Here is a 17708-nt window from a genome sequence, read left to right as displayed (position 1 = left end):
TCTCTGTTATGAATGATCTATTTTAACTTTTAAATCAGCAAACCAATTATTAAATGTAAGTCAACGGATCTGTTCAGAGCTGAAGTTTTCGCGTACTTGCATAGATCACATGATTTAAAACCTCAGCCGTGTTTAATATGAGCATCCAGCTGTTGTTACGTTTACATGAAATAAAATAAGGAAATAGCTCATCTTTAAATTTCTTTTGACTAAGCATGTCTTACACTTCCAGTAAACAAAGGGAAACAATAATATAAGACTCAACAATTAATTTTTATTCTCTGTCAGAGACACGAGTCTGAGACCTCTATGTCACATATCCATTCATGCAATCAATATGAGTGCTACTGTACCGTCACGGGGACATTCAGGACTTTCTGTTGATACCACATGGACTTTGCAGCTTTGCACAGCTTTGCAGCTTCCACATTTCATGGCCACAGCTGTCATGATTCTATTGCTTAAACTGCCTTTATCAGTTCAGTTACAACTGTACTGAAATTACCTTCAATTCTTTTTATTTACATAGCACGAAACATGAAAACAACACAGCCACCAAAAACACGTGGTCCTCTGATTACATCTCACAGAAAACAGACAACCAGGTTTTAGGAAATAAAAATTCAGAGCACACAAACCAGAGGGAGGTGCTCATTTCTGAAGGTATCATTAAAACTGAAACCATTCTTCAGCATATATGTGGTCACAGCATTGCTACCTCAGGCTACCTCAGGCTACCTAAGATATGAATTTACTGGTTCCTAGTTCCTAGGCAGATTCTTGAAGATTAGGCTCTCTAGAAAGCAGGAACTCTTTTAAACAGAATGCAACAAGGCTGCCTCGGTCTGTGAGAGCATGGAAAGATCATTGATGTGTGCTGCAATATATCGTTATGTTACATCCTTCTGTGATCAAACAAGACCTGATGCATCACATGTCTACAGAAGATAAGGAACAAATAAATAACTAATTAACCTCTCAGGAGGTTAATCTTATTTTCCCTACATGCACTGATGGATGGTTACTTAACAATCGTATTATTAGCTCTAGTTTTTATTTTAGATTTGCAACATCAGCTACTCTTTTGCTCTTTTGATTTGCTTTGCTACTCATCTAACTTGGTTGGGAAATTTAAAAAAAATCTGCTTTGCTTGTGCAGGCTGTCTGTAATATTTCTAAAATCAGCTGACTTTTGGTGTTAAGAAATTGGATTCAGCTCTCAAAGCTCACCTGTGATGAACCAGCAAACATAGAAGATGATGGCCACAGAGCACAAAACGATGTTGCAACAGTTGTAGCACGAGCTCAGTGCCAACAAGATGGGTATGAGTATGAAAAAACACAAATAGACGGGGATGAAGGGCTGCCTCGGACAGTCGTTGCAGTACACTAATCCTACAGGGCACAGAATAAAGATAAAGATGAGTGTCTTTATTAAACACCTCTGATTATTTGATTTTTCAAACTTTGTTTCCAGCATATAAAATGAATTCAAACATCAGTAGATGAATCTCTCACTTACCAACTACCCCTTGAGCAACGAATATGATATCGAAAATCACCAAGGTACAATCTGAAGGAAGGCAGTGACATTTTTAGTCATAAATGACACCATGCAGCAGCTGCAGATGTGCAAAAATGTTTCAAATTACTCTCTCACTTAATATTATTGCCCAAGGCCCGCAGATGTGTTGTGACCTGTTGCTGTCAAGCATTATGCCTGGATAGAAATCGAACATACGAAGACACAAAGAGAGCCACGTGATATTCCTCCGTAGCAAAAGAAAAGATATTTGTTGAAGAAGGACCAGCTCACCAAAGAAAAGTTTCGTTTAAAACTTATTTATTACTGCAAGATCTAAACGTGTGTCAATATAGTTAGTGAATGAATCTTAAATGTATTATGTGAAAGAATTAAAGTTAGATTTTTTTGCAGGCCTTACCTGTTTGTGTCTCACCGGACTCGTTGAAAACATGACAAGGACTGTTGTTAGAACTTGGTGACTTTTAATGTGGCTATGTGGGCAAGATCATATTGTCTAACTTCCTTTTACAGTGTGTTTCTTGTTAGTGTATGCCCTCTTTGTGTTCCCTTTGCATTATGGTTAAATGAATGAGATTTCACAGATTTTGGAGTTATTGGGTTTTTTGGTATATGGGTTTCCATAAGCTTCACGCTGTATAGAAGAGCTCACAGAAACATTTGCTTACATTATCACAAAGCCTCTGATAATTATTCCTTATTTATAGTTTTCCTTTTGTTGTGTGTTTTTCAGCAGAAATGAAATCTGTTTGCTGTCCCACACTGCACTTCCTGTTTTCAGTTCCCAGGCTGATGTTCTGTTTTTTTTAAAATATTGGTTTAGTACGTGATTTAAACTTTTTTTTCCCCGATGCAACAATTAACAGGAAATGAAAAAGATGCAGTAACCTATTAAACTCGACGGCTTTTTAAATCATCTGTGTTGAAATATAAAAAAAACCCAAACTCAAAACACCACAATATTGAAAAATTAACATATTAGAACATGGAGTGTATGTAAATAGTCTTAATAGTAGTCAAAGATGGAAAACAGTGGTTTGTAAAATAATTTACTGTTGAATATTTTATTGAACAATTAATTATTAAATCACAATATGGTCATCTGTGCTCAAACTCAAACGCAGGACTCAGAAGTGCAAGTTTAGTGAGTTTATTTACAGTGCAGGGGAACATTGTGCTATTATACAAAGTCTTTCAACAATTCTTTGTTTTTCTGATCTTCAACATTTTCCGACTCTCCTCTCTCCACCATGCAACACACTCTCTCACACTATGGGGCATCTTAAACAGAGGAAAGGATACACTGGAAATCTTTGTCATGATAACAGGGAATAAGACTTACACACAAGTGAGAATACTACTGTGGTCAGACCACACTCAAGTGAAGACTGAAGGTCAGGTCCCAGCTTAAATAGTAGTCTGTTGCTTGCCAGATGATTCACAGGTGCTTGATTGCTTCAGGCAGGCAGGGAGAGGGTGGACATCACAGGAGGCTCCTGACCCTGCAAGGTAAGTGGACACACACACACACACACACACACACACACACACACACACACACACACACACACACCCCAATAGAGAGAGAGAAAGAATTAAGACATAATGGTGAGAGAGAGATGGTGAAGATGCACAGGAGGACTGGAGGACCATGACAGTAACCCCAGCTTAACAGGAGCCTCCTGGGACCCACTGGGTTTATCTGGATGACTATGATAGAATTCCCAGAGCGTGGTCTTATCCAGAACTACCAACCAAGGGAATCCAGGAATGCTCTTCTGGACCATACCCCTCCCAGTCCACCAGATATTGAAGAGTTCACCCACAATGTCTGACATCCATGATGCGCCTCACCGAGTAGGTGTGGCATATGGGACAAAAAGGCCTGGAACACGGTTGGGGAATTGGTGGGCTAAAGGGCTTGACCAAGTACTCGAAGTGGCCCTGATGGGTGTTAAATGCCATTTTCCAATCATCCCCCTGTCATATCAGAACCAGATGATAGGCGTTATGGAGATCCAGTGAACACGGCTGCTACCTGTAGTAGCTCGAAAACAGAACTGTGAAAAGGCAAAGGGACTGGAGGACCATGGCTGTGTCCAAATTCAGGGGCTGCATCCTTCGAAGGCTGCAATTTCAGGCCGATTACGTCACAGCAAAATGACAAAGACTTTCCAAATTCGAAGGGTCCTCTAAATGTGGCCCACAAATTTCCCTGGATTTTAAAGATGGGTTGTGAGCTGCCCATATGCCAGGATTCATTTTGAATCTAAAGTTGAAGACATTTTGGGAAAAATCGCAGATGGTCGAACGAAGTGGTCCAGAAATAAACTTTTAAGAGTAAGTACTGGATTTTTATCTCACTCAAATATCCAGAGGAACAAGTGACAACCTGAGCCTGTCTCCTTTTTTATAAAGTCCAACATTTCTGCAGGATTTTATTTCCTGTTGCCCTTTTCTCTTAGCTTTTCCCCTCTCTCTCTCTGATTAAAACATATAAATAATGTCCATGTGCTTAAAAGTCAAAATTTTGTTTTCATCCTGCAAGTTAACAGATATTTTGATAAAGACACTCCCACGGACCAGGACAATTATATTTGTACTATCAAAAATGAAATGAGGCTAGTCTCATTAGCAACACAAGCTGTCAGGGTTCCTGGGTCGGTGACCCAGTGTTTTCAGTTCTGTTCATGTTCAGTTTAGTTTGCCACACTAATGTTCCCACTTCCTGTTTTTTCCCATGTCAGCTTGTGTTATTAGCCAGATTATGTTCAGCTGTGTACTCACCGGTCTCTCATTATCATCCTCATCAGTCTGTGTATTTAAGTCCTCTGTTTCCACTCGTTCACTGTCGTGTCATTGATGTTCTCGTGATGTTATGTTGTCCTTTCCGTGTGTTACCTCTGTTCAGTCAGTCATTCAGTTATCCAGCCAGTCAGTGTCAGTTCGCCATCTGTTCATCCATCCCTTATAATAAACCTTCACCAGTCTTCACCTACCTGCGAATCCTGCGTTTGGGTTCCTTCTTCCTCTCCTCCACACAAAACCTGACACAAGCAAAGTAGTTTACTAGCTAAAGTTAACATTACTGTTGCCCACAGCGAGCCCATGGCTGTGGTGTTCTCTCAGATACATCTCTCCAATGAAACAACACATTTTCACCAATACAAGTAAAATAAATGACATAAAATAAAGATTTTCTCTAATTCAGTCATCCACCAAGGCCATAGCTGCTACTGATGCAGTTGCTAGACAACAGGACCATCCAATTTAACAGCTGCACTTCCGGTCTTCACGGCCTTCGAAGGACTCGGTCTTACATTGTGTACTTAAATAGAAGTACAAATACTACTGTTAAAAAATACTCCAGTAGAAGTTGAAGTACTGTAAAAAGTAGCTCTTTGGAGGATGTTTCTATTGTTTTGTGAAAAGCTAACTGAACCTTGTGCTTTATCAACATAATGATAAAATAATATCAGTAGATGGGAATAAAACCTTTAGTCTATTTTTTTTAATTCTAATTATTCTCAGCTTGAATCTGATAAAGGGGAAGAAGGAAAATAAAAAATATATCTGTATTTTCTGTTGCCTCCATTGTAGAGGGTGGCTTTGCCTCTGAACAGAAAAATATGTACAGTCAGGGGTTAGGTGGACTCAGCAGGTGGGGGAACCCTAAAATTGGTTGTAATCGATCAGTGTGGGGGAAAAAAAAAATCATAACTCACATTAATTTTGACTGAGAGCTCGAGTAGATTTACAGGCTGTGATCAGCTGACCTGCTGCTCTTTGAGGCTTCCCTTCATTGGCTTCCTGTTAAATCCAGAATTGAATTCAAAATCCTGCTCCTCACATACAAAGTCTTAAATAATCAGGCCCCATCTTATCTTAATGACCTTGTAGTACCATATCACCCCATTAGAGCACTTCGCTCTCGCTCTGCAGGCTTACTTGTTGTTCCTAGAGTATTTAAAAGTAGAATGGGAGGCAGAGCCTTCAGTTTTCAGGCCCCTCTTCTGTGGAACCAGCTTCCAGTTTGGATTCGGGAGACAGACACTATCTCTACTTTCAAGATTAGGCTTAAAACTTTCCTTTTTGCTAAAGCATATAGTTAGGGCTGGACCAGGTGACCCTGAATCCTCCCTTAGTTATGCTGCAATAGACGTAGGCTGCCGGGGATTCCCATGATGCATTGAGTTTTTCCTTTCCACTCACCTTTCTCACTCACTATGTGTTAATAGACCTCTCTGCATCGAATCATATCTGTTATTAATCTCTGTCTCTCTTCCACAGCATGTCTTTATCCTGTTTTCCTTCTTCACCCCAACCGGTCGCAGCAGATGGCCGCCCCTCCCTGAGCCTGGTTCTGCCGGAGGTTTCTTCCTGTTAAAAGGGAGTTTTTCCTTCCCACTGTAGCCAAAGTGCTTGCTCATAGGGGGTCATATGATTGTTGGGCTTTTCTCTGTATTTATTATTGTGCTATCTACTGTACAATATAAAGCGCCTTGAGGCGACTTTTGTTGTGATTTGGCGCTATATAAATAAAATTGAATTGAATTGAATTGAATGTAAACACCTGAATTATACCAGATGTGAGCAGATGTTTCATGAGTTGTCCCCTCTACACTGCCAGTAAACTGTTTATGCCATCTTTTTTTCTACATGGTATGAAGGTGGAATTCACTTAAGGAACTTCAGCTAAAATTCAAATGAATCTCTGCTGAATCTCAGTTGACGTGACCTCACTCTGAGCATGAAACCACAGCCACTGTGTACCTGACACTTAAAAAACGTTACTCCCTTTATCCTCGCTCCTCCTCAGTAGGGTTAGCTAGATGCTGAAATACTGCATCTTACAGATACCCGCCGTCATTCCTTTGTGGTGGCAAAAACAAAACAAAACAAACGACAAAAACACGCAGTCCCACTTTTAATCCCTGCTTTGGCCTTCCATGTGTTTTTGTTTAGGCTCAAATCGGTTTTTAAGGCTTCAATTCCTCTTTCACTCCCTGATTTGTAGTTAGATACTAAGTTGTTCCCACACAGAGCTCAGAGATCTGCAGAAAAGGTAGGACAAGCATTTTATACTGATGAACAGCTTAAAAGAGTCAGTAATCTTTGAACTTATGATACTTTGGTATAAGTGTTATCAGGAAGACGTGCAGGTGCAATGATAGATACATTATTAATATTATTATTGTTATTATTATACTTCAACTGCAGTAACAAAATAAGCGGACTTAATGATAAATGAATGATAATAAATAAATATATCCATCACAGTTCACATCTGTTTTACTTTCTGTGTTTTTATATAAATGAAACAGTGTTTAAAATGTTATATAATTTTGATATAGCATTTTACATTTCTGACTTCCTCAAAATGCTGTATCATTTTGAAAATGCTGCTTTCAGTTCTAACTGATATTAGTGTGGTTGGTTATGGGTTGCCTGAGTTGTGTTTTTATGCAAGTAACATCAGACCTTTCCACGCCATCTTGTGGAGAGGCCTGATGTTACTTCACCTGCTCTATTTCTGAAGTGATCGGCCACGAATTTGAATTTTGGCATCAAAGTTCAGATCTACGTGCACAATTACAGCAGGTTTTATTATAGCAAAATGTATTTTTAAATAGTCCAAAACTTCAATTTAGTTTTATTTATATAATGCAAAAATCACAGTCACAGTTTTCTCAAAATGCTCATGAGGCCATTAAGTTCTGTATAGTGACATATCTGTTGTTCAGTTGTGCTCTGTGCATCTGTATTTCATTGGCAACTTATTCAGTTATTATAAGGTTATAAACATAGACACCACACACACTTTATCAGACACCAGTTTTAAAGATGCAAATAACACATGTATGGCTTTTATGTATGTATATACATATATATATATATATATACATTCTTAGTAGTTTGTTGCACAGTGAACTTTTTTGTCTGTACTGCACATAAATAACATGTGCCTCTGGTCTCAGGTCTTCATAGTGATTTACATGAAGCTAAAAATCCTCTTATAAACCTTCACTCTGTATCTGTATTTGTGATTTATCTCCTCCAGCCATGGCTGTCCAACAGCAGCCCACCCAGGTGATGACAACTGCCAGTGCTGGGCAGTGGACCACCGGCCTTTGTGAATGCTGCGTTGATATGGAGACCTGTAAGTCAACCGAGCTATTTCTGCAAACAGCAGCGATTAGTGCATCAACCGTCTCCTTAGACTTTGCTTCAGACTTTCTTTGCAATAATTTAGCAGAGAGTCCAAAGTCAGTAAATATTCAAGAATTTCTTCAAGCAGTGACACTATCTCACCAGAATGTCCAGGTAGTAGCATTATAGAGCCTTTGACCACTTTGTCATTTGCAACAAAGTTTAAGTTGCCTTAATGGGAACAGGAATTTAAATGTTAAAACTGACCTAATCTGGTCTCTTTGTGGTTTCACTCAGGGAGAGCTGAAATAGCTCCCCCTGGAGGATACCAAAAACATCACAATGGTACACCAGTGCAAAATTTACAGTGGATCAAACTCAGTGGAGACCTTCATGTCACAGTGTCACACAGGGACATACATAACTGTGCTCTTAAACATGTTTTTTTTTTTATGGATTATTATATCTCTATATGTATGTTTTAAGATCTTCTTTCATGTTTTACAATCAGGTAAAATGTTTGAAAAAAAGGAACAATGAAAGATTTAAACAACATATCCATTTATATCCCAAAGTGACTTTTTTAAATCAAAGACAATAAAACAAAAGATACAAGATTTTTCATTTGACAAGACAACTTCTTGTAAAATCTACTAGCATTAGCATTCATAATGCCACATGTAATATTAACATGTGACGACAAGAGCAGAAGTGTGGAGGCATAAATGCTGTGGTGGAGGTGTCTCTGCAGGTAGAAGCAAAAAAAGAAATGCTGCCCCGCTTCAATGGTACTCTCACAGAGGAGGATTAAAGGACAATTTGACTGACTGGAAACTGGAACAAAATCACGCAGTCAAAATATGAAGAAATAGCCACTGAAACTTTCATGATGTACAATGAGCCATAGAAAACATGATGCAGGCATGAGAAGAGGAAGATGCGCAAGAAACACACAAACTGACAGCACGGAGAAGGAGAAGTGCTAAACAATGAACTGAAACTCTCCATGTCTTTATAAAACAGAGTGAAACTGCAGCGTTAGTAAAAATCTATGTTGTTTGCATTGTGATTTAAAACATAGTTATTATATATGACACGTGGACATTATATATATAATACTCCGTGCATGTTTCTCCTCAAAGGTTGCTGTGGCTTCTGGTGTTTCCCCTGCATGCAGTGTGATGCAGCCAGTAAACATGGATGGTGCTGTGCAATGCCACTGCTGGACGTTTGTGGTGTGGTGTCCTGCTTCCTCCGTGGGTCCATCAGAGAGCGCCACAACATTGTCGTAAGACTGGTTTGAGATGGAGGATACTGTTACAAACTACATTTAAAAGATAGATGTGGTCACTGGAGGAAGTGCAGTTTTAAGACTTCCTAAAAGTCCTGGAGGTTTCTGCTTGGAGTAATAAGTTATGATATTTTCAGAATATAGTAAAAGTCCTGAGATTGGTCTTTATTATTGAATGTGTGTATTTCAGATGTGGTTCTAAAATGAACTTCATAGCATAAAATGTGGGAAGAAAACTGCACCTGCGGCTGCTTGTTTTAACAAACTCTCAGATATTTGGTTATCAGGTCTACACAGCATTTTTAATGGACACAGCTTTACTGTTCATGTTACTCTCAGTGCTGACATGAGCCTGTTTTAACAGTTAACTGTAGCAGGTTCCTGCCAGCATCAAAAAGCTGATAGTTAGTGAATATAGTGGAGCTTTTAGCAGATAAGGAGAAAGAGACTGCTTACGTTCATTTACGTCTTTATTGTTAGTAAAAACAGATGAATGTTGAATGTTGTGATGTGAAATTTACTGTCTGTAAATCACAGGAAAGCCTCCTCTGCATGTTTCTGTTACTAGTCATGTTGGTTTGAGTTCACAGTAATTAGTGCCGTACCTGATACTGTAGTATTGCCCACTTTTTACGCAGTGGCAACCACGACAGCACAATTCTATTTTTTTATATGGTGCCAAATCACCACAGCAGTTGCCTGAAAGCGCTTTATATTGTAAGGTGAAGAGGCTGAAATACTGCAGGGACCCCGGTAACTCCTGCTGCTTCATCCTCTGTCTTTCTGCTTTCTCTTCTCCATCCTGCAGGGATCGTTCTGTGATGACTGCTGTAAAGTGTGTTGGTGTTACCCGTGTGTTTGGTGCCAGATGCATCGTGAGCTGAAGATCAGGCAATAACAGTAGCCCGCCACCTCGGCTGTGGTCAGCACGCAGGTCGTCTGTGGATATGACGCAAACATTCTGGCTGTGTGTTGAGGGCCTATGTCACTGCTGAAGCAAAATGCTTTAAATCTGTTGTCATAATAATGTTTTGAATCCGGTGACTGTTTCAGGCCAATAAAATCCTTTAATTTTATACAACATCATGTCTGAGATTAATTGTCCTCTTCCGCAGAGCTGAGTTTAACCAGTGTTCAGATATAAACTAGTCATATTCATTAATTGTGAACGGCATTACTACCATTCATTTAGCTGTATTTGAAAGAAACTCTACTGCTTCTGTAACAGCCCTTTATCACCTTATATTATTTTCCAATTTGTTATAAAAATAAAAATAAAAGTGCTCTATTGCAAATGGCTTTCAGTGAGCCCTGCAAAACAAATAAAAATATCTACCAATGAAACCAAGAGTACCCCAAATCATAAACATTTGAGTTCTTTGTCTAGTAAATCTTTTGTGATACAGATTGGCTTCTTCTTATTCTGATGTGAAAGCCTCGAGCATTGCTGCATATCAATGCTTCCAGTTGCCTGAGCCCTCTCTTCTTGCTACACTGATGTAAGCAAACGCCAGAGCAGTACACTGACACTGCAGTTGTAGTCACATTCGATAGCTGATCTTTGTTTACTCTTGCTTCCTGGGTAAAAATGCATGGCGAAGAATCGCTGCAATAATATTTATCGGCCACTAGTTGGCCCCCCTAATGCCTGTACATCACAGAACTTATGGCTATGCACGAATCTCAGATTTATATTTTTTGAGCAGATTTTGTTTTATTCTACAAATAAATTTAGAGCTGTCCAGACCATGCATGTACACAACAATGAAGCCTTGACTGCCTTAGTAAAGGTAAACACCGAAAAGTGAAATTCTTATTATTGCCTTCTTCTTTTTGTTTGGTAAGTTGGTCAGACAACATCAACCAACAAATGGTCAGAATTATAGATAACTGACAAAACAGGAATTAAATAACTAAAAAACAAACAAACAAACAATGAAACAAAAAGGTTTGAGGCTTAGCTTATTTAATTAAATATACTACAAACTGTTGTATTCATTTCATTTACACAAAGTTGTGTCCAAGGGGGAAATATGAAAAGTTTAAGAAGTTATTGGGTTTTTACAGACCCAAAATGGGAGCTAAAATTCCAGAACTGTAAAATAATGCTTAACTTTTCACATGTGGCATATGTGAAACAATAAACAATATGAAAGTGAGGCTACAGTTTGATATTCTGGTGTGACAAGTCTCGATTTCTGCCAAAACATTCAGATGTTAGTTTGCTGTAAACATTATGAAAATATGGATCCATGCTGCGATGATGCTGGTGATATTTTTTTGGCACACTTTGGGTCCCTTAGTACTAACTAGCATGATAGTACTTAGTACTAGCATCATTTAAACACCAGAGCCTAACTGACCATTGTTAAAAGATGTCAGAGGCTCACCTCCACTGAGGAAGTGACAATAGAAATATAACACAGAGTTCAACAACAAGTATAGCTGTACGTGAATTTGCTGAAGCTAATCTTTTTAGGAGCAAAGATATATTTCATTCGATGTAACAAACATACACATTTTGTTCAGTGTAGTGAATAAGCAGAAAAGTACAAAACGTGTTGATTCTGAATACTGAAATGTCATCTGAGTAATGAGTTAGGCAACCGGATGTGTGAGCCATAGGGCATCTGCTCAAGAGAAGGACAGAGGGAGGGTAAATTCATGGAAAAATATATACAGTTATGGTCAGATGTTTATATCCACTCATCATTGGTCTTTTAATTATTTCATGAACTGTTCTTTTTCCAGCGTAGAATAATTGCACAGCACACGTGTTTGATGACTTTAAAAACTAAGAGTTGGGTGCATAAATTTTAATGTATTTTTCGACATGTCTTTTGACCTAATAAGGTTGAAGCCTGTCAACTTCTCGTTGGTGATGATGATTGACTACAAGTGCAGCATAAAAAGCATTTGGACTAACCAATACTTTGAAATATAGTAAAGCCCAAGAAAGTGAGTGAAGATCTAAGAAGGAGAGTTGTAGATTTACACAAGTCGATTGTCCACAGAAAAGGGCAAAATAAAGAAAGCGATTCTTCTCATGTAGATTTTTTCTTCTTTTATGAGCTACAGCTCTCACTGCTGTTACTGACAGTTTCTCAACTAGTGTGTGACAAACATCTCCATTTCTGAGTAAATATTAGGAGGTATTTCAGGATCACTGGCATGTGATTTCTTGGTCAGCATCATCTGCCTGATTCCAAGTATAATTTCGTAAGTCATACCACGGATGCAGTTTGCAGATTTCTTGCTTCCTCATTTTCATGTTGCCCATGTGCATGTTACACAGAGGCTACAACAGACAGTTTCTCATCATATTGTGTATTAGAAACATTCAGATTACTATAGACAAGTTTATTGAGCTTTTACCCTCTTTGATAATTATTCCTTACATTTTGTGGTATTTTCTTGTTATCAATTCTGAACACATTAGTACATTACAGGCTAGACATTTGGGATCAAACATTTTTTAGAGGTTCAGAATAGTTCCCTTTTTGAGGTTTGGTTTCTCTTTTTTTTGTTTTTCTCAGTGTCTTAAGATCCGCTTTTCCAAAATACTTTCCCTGTATTCAGTTCACATTCTGAGTAGCACCAAAGGCACAGAGGACAAAAAAAATGTCTCTGAGCCCCCGAAAAAGTTCAAAGTTCTAAATATGATTAATTGGCCTGTAAAAGAGATCAACTAAGTACAACTCTACTCAAAAAGTGACTTAAGCAAAATTAACAGTATACACAACTTAACTCACAAACTGACCTAAACACAAAGACACTGAAGGGTAACTTTTATAGTGGTTTGGTCAAACGATTCACACACACAAGCGGAAACAAACTAAACATCAATACTATCTACTATCTATCTAAGCTAAAACACCCCCTTACTGACAAGCACAGGGTTGGTCCTGTTGACCTGGCGTTGTGTTTTCAAAGTCCTCAGCCTTTGGCCACACCTTTTGCCCAGACAGTAAACACTCAACTCCCCAAACCAGGTAACTCAAAAGAAAGAGAAACATTCTTTGGTTTTCTGTAGAGCAAATCCAAGTGGAACTGATAAGGAGGATCGATAGGCAGGCAGACTAACAATCCCAAGGAAATGATCTACTGGTGTGCAATTCCCATCCCTACACAGGACTATTTATACACATCCAGTACCTCACTACAACACCTGCCTTACTTCACAAGGAAAAAGGCACTTCTAAAGTATGTAAGCAGATACAAGCGACCATAATCATTTTTACTGCAGTAATGTGTTGCTCCTTTTATTATTGTTTTGGTGACGGTTTAAGGAGAAGAAATGGTCTTCTCTGATAAATGAACCATTTATGTTGCCATGGTAGAAGCAGCAGACAGAGAGGTCTTCACTGACACATGTGCTTTCATTGCAGTTAACCTTTAATGATATGATTAGTTCTGATTTGCTCAAAAAAAACTAGACGAAAACAATTCTATAAATTCTGGTGTTTGGGATTTCTCCCTCTACCTTTTTGCCTCTATCTCTATCTCTACAGGCCTGACCGGAGGACAAGAGACGGTTGCCATGGTGAAGTGGGAAGAGTGGTCTTCTTATTACAGAGAGAAGTTTGTGCCATACAGGGTGAAAGATAAACCAAGTGCAAACCGCGGCCAGCCCTCAACTATTTCGACCAATCACATTAATATTCTGTTTTTATGATGCATAATAGAACTGTTTACTGCCTGGGTGTGGTTGGTTTGTTCGTTTAGGTTTGCTAAATGAAGTAAGAGACACGGTGCTGTTAGTTACTTGAACCTTTAACTGTCTAATAAATTTTGAGAAACGTGTACTTTGAGTTTATGTTGTCTTCTCTCATAAAAAAACCCCCCTGACAATACTTCAGATACTGTTATCTTCTGCCAATACATCAGCAGCCTTGTCCTTCCATACCTGAGAATAGAAGCTAACTGTTGTGTTGAGCTTCTTCTTTAATCACTTACATTTGGAGTCCACAAATAAAATCTACAAATGTGATGACTTGTTCCTCACGTTTCACTAGCTTTACACCAGATGTGTGCGCTGTTAGTTAGTGACCAGTTTATAAAATACTACTTCATCTCTTGGACATTTACATTTTTTGGTTAATGGTGTAGTATTCAGTCCATAGGAGTGCATTAATATGCAGGGTTTGTTCTTCTCCAATCTACATGTTACTATTATTATGATTAGTATTATTGGCAGTTGTATTACATGTTGAAGTATCATTACTAAACCTCAGGTTGCCCTAGATGTGTCCATCAGAGTGTGAGTGTGAATGTGGGACAAGGTGCTATGGAATAGTAAAAAGCAGTGTGTGGATGTGTGTATGTAGTAAAGAAACACTGTAAGTGCTCAGAGTAGAAAAGCAATATATAGGTACCAGTCCAATTGGCTTTCAAATGTCAGTGTAAGTACTCTTAGACCTGCTGGTGACCAAATGTTTAAGTGTTTGGCTAAAGCACAGACTTCTGCACTTAAGTACAAATACTACTGTTAAAAAAAATACTCCAGTAAAAGTTGAACGACTGATTCAATTTCTTTACTCAAGTAAAAGTGGTGTCAAATGTGTTTGGATTGACAGCAGAAGTACTGATAGATTCATAGAATAAGTCTTGTTGCTGCTCATTGGTTAAGCAGTGTGTTTTCCTTTCACAGCAGTGAAGCAGGGGCTCAGTGAACATCATAGCAGTTACGGTGAGTCATTACAGTGATTGGTGTGGACTTCCCATCAGGCTGAGCCGTATGCAGATCATGAGTAACCCAAAAACATCTGGCAATGTTTTTGGGTTATTCTCTCACCTCCCCTTCCTCTTTTTGGTCTGTGCTTAAATGCTGGTGTTTCCTAACTTTTTCTCTTATTTTGAAAGCTCAGAGAACCAGAGAAGACAGAAGAAGGTAAGAAAAACATTTTACACTGATGAACAGCTTAAGACAATCAGAAATCTTTGTAAAATCATGAAAATCATACATGGTAACATTTTTCTGAGGAAGTCAGAGACAATAAATCTGTGCATAAAAACAGTGTCAGCTCTTTTGGCATTTGTACAGCTGGTCCAAGGTATTTGTTGTGATTTATATGAACCAGGAATCATCCTGTTATACTTATAACATGGATCAAAACCAGTCTTTTACCTTTTTCATGTTGAATTTCTCTAACCAGATAACCACTACAGCATTTCAGTCTGTGTCTGTGTTTCCTCCAGCATGGTGGTTCCTACAGGCACGGCTGTCCACAAGCAGCCCACCCAGGTGGTGACAGTCATCAGGACCGTTGAAAACTCTGGCCAATGGAGCACCGACCTCTGTGATTGCTGCTCTGATATGGAGACCTGTAAGTAAACCCAGGAAACCCTACAAACAGCAGTGAGCGATCTCCTCAGACTTTGTTAGCTTATTGCAAACAAAGTCTGAGGAGTAGCATTATGGAGTTTTTCATTATTTTACATTTTTCACCAGAAAACCAAGTTTTCGTATTTGGAGTGGAAATGTCTCAAATGTTCAACTTAATCTTTGAACACTTCATGACTCCTTTTGTAGTAGCATAAGAATTCAGATTTAGAGTGTGCCCTATCTTTTTTTAAATTATCAATAAATAATAATAATAATCATAATCATAATAATCATAATAATAATGAAAGAAATGTGTTGTGCATTTTCTATTGTTCGGTTCCGAGTCGCTGCTCGTGCGGTCAACTGGCCCGCTACCTACCCTGACCTGTGTCCCCATTGTGATGTTTGTGTATTGTATGTACGGTCGGTAAGGTTAGTATCTTAATTGCCCCTTGGGGATAAATAAAGTCTGAGTATTATATCTATATCTATATGTATATTTCTCTCGGTTGAACACGGAACACACACACACACACACGCACATCGCATGTACACTGACACAGACCTACACTCACCCCCTCCAAACGCCTTCGAAGCTTATGTCTTCTACGTTGTGAGATGTGATGATTCATGTGCTGAGGTGTTTTTTTTCTGTTCTCAAACTGATCTCCCTGTTGGAGCTCAGTCTGGGGGGAGTTCTTTTTTCTCCTCATCTTTCCTCATGTTGTGCATTTTCCATTGTTATACTTCTCTGACCCGTCTTCCCCGTGATGTTTGTGTAATGTATGTGTGGAAGGGTAAGATGGCGCTGGCAAATTTCCCTCGGCCTTAACCTGATTTCCCTCGGGATGAATAAAGTATTATCTATCTATCTATCTATCTATCTATCTATCTATCTATCTATCTATCTATCTATCTATCTATCTATCTATCTATCTATCTATCTATCTATCTATCTATCTATCTATCTATCTATCTATCTATCTATCTATCTATCTATCTATTTAAAATAACTCTGTACCTCTTTCTCCCCAAAGGTTGCTGTGGCCTTTGCTGTTTCCCCTGCATGCAGTGTGATGCAGCCAATAAACATGGATGGTGCTGTGCAATGCCACTCCTGGACGTTTGTGGTGTGGTGTCCTGCTTACTCCGTGGGTCCATCAGAGAGCGCCACAACATCTATGTAAGGCTGGGTTAGAGATGGAGGATACTGTTACAAACTACATTTAAAAGATAGATGTGGTCACTAGAGGAAGTGCAGTTTTATAACTTCTGCACTGGCTTCATTTTTAAGCCCTGGAGGTTTCTGCTAGGAGAATAGAGTTGAATGTGTGTCTTTGTGATGTGGTTGTAAAATGAACTGAAGTAAAATCTTAATGTAAATTTTATGAGATTCATATAAAATGCACACAAATTGTGCTTTGTGCAGATCCGTCTCACTCGCCCTCACCTCTCGAATAGCTCCCAGATGTCTCTGTGTCCTCATTATTTGTTTATAAGTAACCATATCATGCAGTGCCGTCATAAAAGTGACCTGGATAAAACTTGTGGTATTTTGCAATCCGTGGAAGTTATAAAGGAATAGCTTGACTTGAGAAAGAGGAAGTGTAAAGTTCTTCAAATCTGAAATCTCTTGCCCTCATCATGGGAAAAAAAGCTGAGGTTGCTTGTTTTGACAAACTCTCAGATATTTGGTTACCCAGCTCTACACAGGGACACAGCTGCCGGATGAGGGGATGACAACACCCCACTAAACTTTCATGTCTGAGGGGTAACAACAGTAATTCCTGCTGCTTCATCCTCTGTCTATCTGCTTCTTCTCCTCCATCCTGCAGGGCTCGTTCATTGATGACTGCTGTAAAGTGTGCTTGTGTTACCCGTGTGCTTGGTGCCAGATGCATCGTGAGCTGAAGATCAGGGAAAACAAGTAGCCGCCAAGGACGGTATCATAATATATGCAGATGAAGTAATTGTTTGTAATTGTGGAACCTGTCGGGTTGAAACTGTGTTTTTCTGTTGTGCTTAATTAATTATAACATTGCATAATATAATGCTACTGTATTACAGCATTACTACTTCATTTAGATTTATTTGACCTAAAACATTTGAAAGAAAATCTACTGCTTCTGTAACAGCCCTTTATCACCTTATATTATTTTTCCCTTAGAAAATTTGTTATAAAAATAAAAGTGTGTCATGCAAAATAAATAAAAATATCTAGCAATGAAACCAAGAGTACCCAAAATCATAAACATTTGAGTTCTTTGTCTAGTAAATCTTTTGTGATACAGATTGGGTTCTTCTTATTCTGATGTGAAAGCCTCAAGCATTGCTGCATATCGTTGCTTTCAGTTGCCTGAGCCCTCTCTTCTTGCTACACTGATGTAAGCAAACGCCAG

At 38.7% G+C, this 17708-nt stretch overlaps 2 protein-coding genes across 3 annotated transcripts; both read left to right on the top strand.

Annotated features, from left to right (window-relative positions):
• Nucleotides 1-2961: 2961 nt before the first annotated feature.
• On the top strand, nucleotides 2962-10065 carry LOC109194420 (cornifelin homolog B). Of its 2 annotated transcripts, none has more exons than XM_019354385.2 (4): nucleotides 2962-3052; nucleotides 7605-7703; nucleotides 8836-8981; nucleotides 9793-10065. In XM_019354385.2, the coding sequence occupies exons 1-4, from the start codon at nucleotides 2977-2979 to the stop codon at nucleotides 9880-9882; spliced, it is 411 nt and encodes a 136-aa protein (XP_019209930.1). In that variant the 5' UTR covers nucleotides 2962-2976; the 3' UTR covers nucleotides 9883-10065. The 2 variants fall into 2 exon arrangements, with proteins under 2 accessions (XP_019209930.1, XP_019209931.1); XM_019354386.2 differs by lacking the exon at nucleotides 2962-3052 and adding an exon at nucleotides 6439-6608.
• A 4664-nt stretch (nucleotides 10066-14729) lies between these two features.
• On the top strand, nucleotides 14730-17561 carry LOC100710777 (cornifelin). Its single transcript, XM_025905588.1, has 4 exons — nucleotides 14730-14874; nucleotides 15183-15310; nucleotides 16347-16492; nucleotides 17145-17561. The coding sequence occupies exons 1-4, from the start codon at nucleotides 14756-14758 to the stop codon at nucleotides 17238-17240; spliced, it is 489 nt and encodes a 162-aa protein (XP_025761373.1). The 5' UTR covers nucleotides 14730-14755; the 3' UTR covers nucleotides 17241-17561.
• The last annotated feature ends 147 nt before the right edge of the window (nucleotides 17562-17708 follow it).

This window comes from Oreochromis niloticus, linkage group LG3 (assembly GCF_001858045.2).
Source record: "Oreochromis niloticus isolate F11D_XX linkage group LG3, O_niloticus_UMD_NMBU, whole genome shotgun sequence".
Classification (NCBI taxonomy): Eukaryota; Metazoa; Chordata; class Actinopteri; order Cichliformes; family Cichlidae; genus Oreochromis; species Oreochromis niloticus.
The sequence above is the reverse complement of the archived record's forward strand: the minus strand, read 5'-3'. Positions and strand labels throughout refer to the sequence as shown.

What these genes read in the sequence shown, in the direction of transcription:
- LOC109194420 (XM_019354385.2), top strand. Translation starts at nt 2,977, where the DNA reads ATGATTCACAGGTGCTTGATTGCTTCAGGCAGGCAGGGAGAGGGTGGA. An exon ending in GAGGCTCCTGACCCTGCAAG is followed by an intron (nt 3,053 to 7,604) that starts GTAAGTGGACAC and finishes TATCTCCTCCAG; the next exon opens with CCATGGCTGTCCAACAGCAG. An exon ending in CTGCGTTGATATGGAGACCT is followed by an intron (nt 7,704 to 8,835) that starts GTAAGTCAACCG and finishes TTCTCCTCAAAG; the next exon opens with GTTGCTGTGGCTTCTGGTGT.
- LOC100710777 (XM_025905588.1), top strand. Translation starts at nt 14,756, where the DNA reads ATGTTTTTGGGTTATTCTCTCACCTCCCCTTCCTCTTTTTGGTCTGTG. An exon ending in CTGCTCTGATATGGAGACCT is followed by an intron (nt 15,311 to 16,346) that starts GTAAGTAAACCC and finishes TTCTCCCCAAAG; the next exon opens with GTTGCTGTGGCCTTTGCTGT. An exon ending in GAGAGCGCCACAACATCTAT is followed by an intron (nt 16,493 to 17,144) that starts GTAAGGCTGGGT and finishes TCCATCCTGCAG; the next exon opens with GGCTCGTTCATTGATGACTG.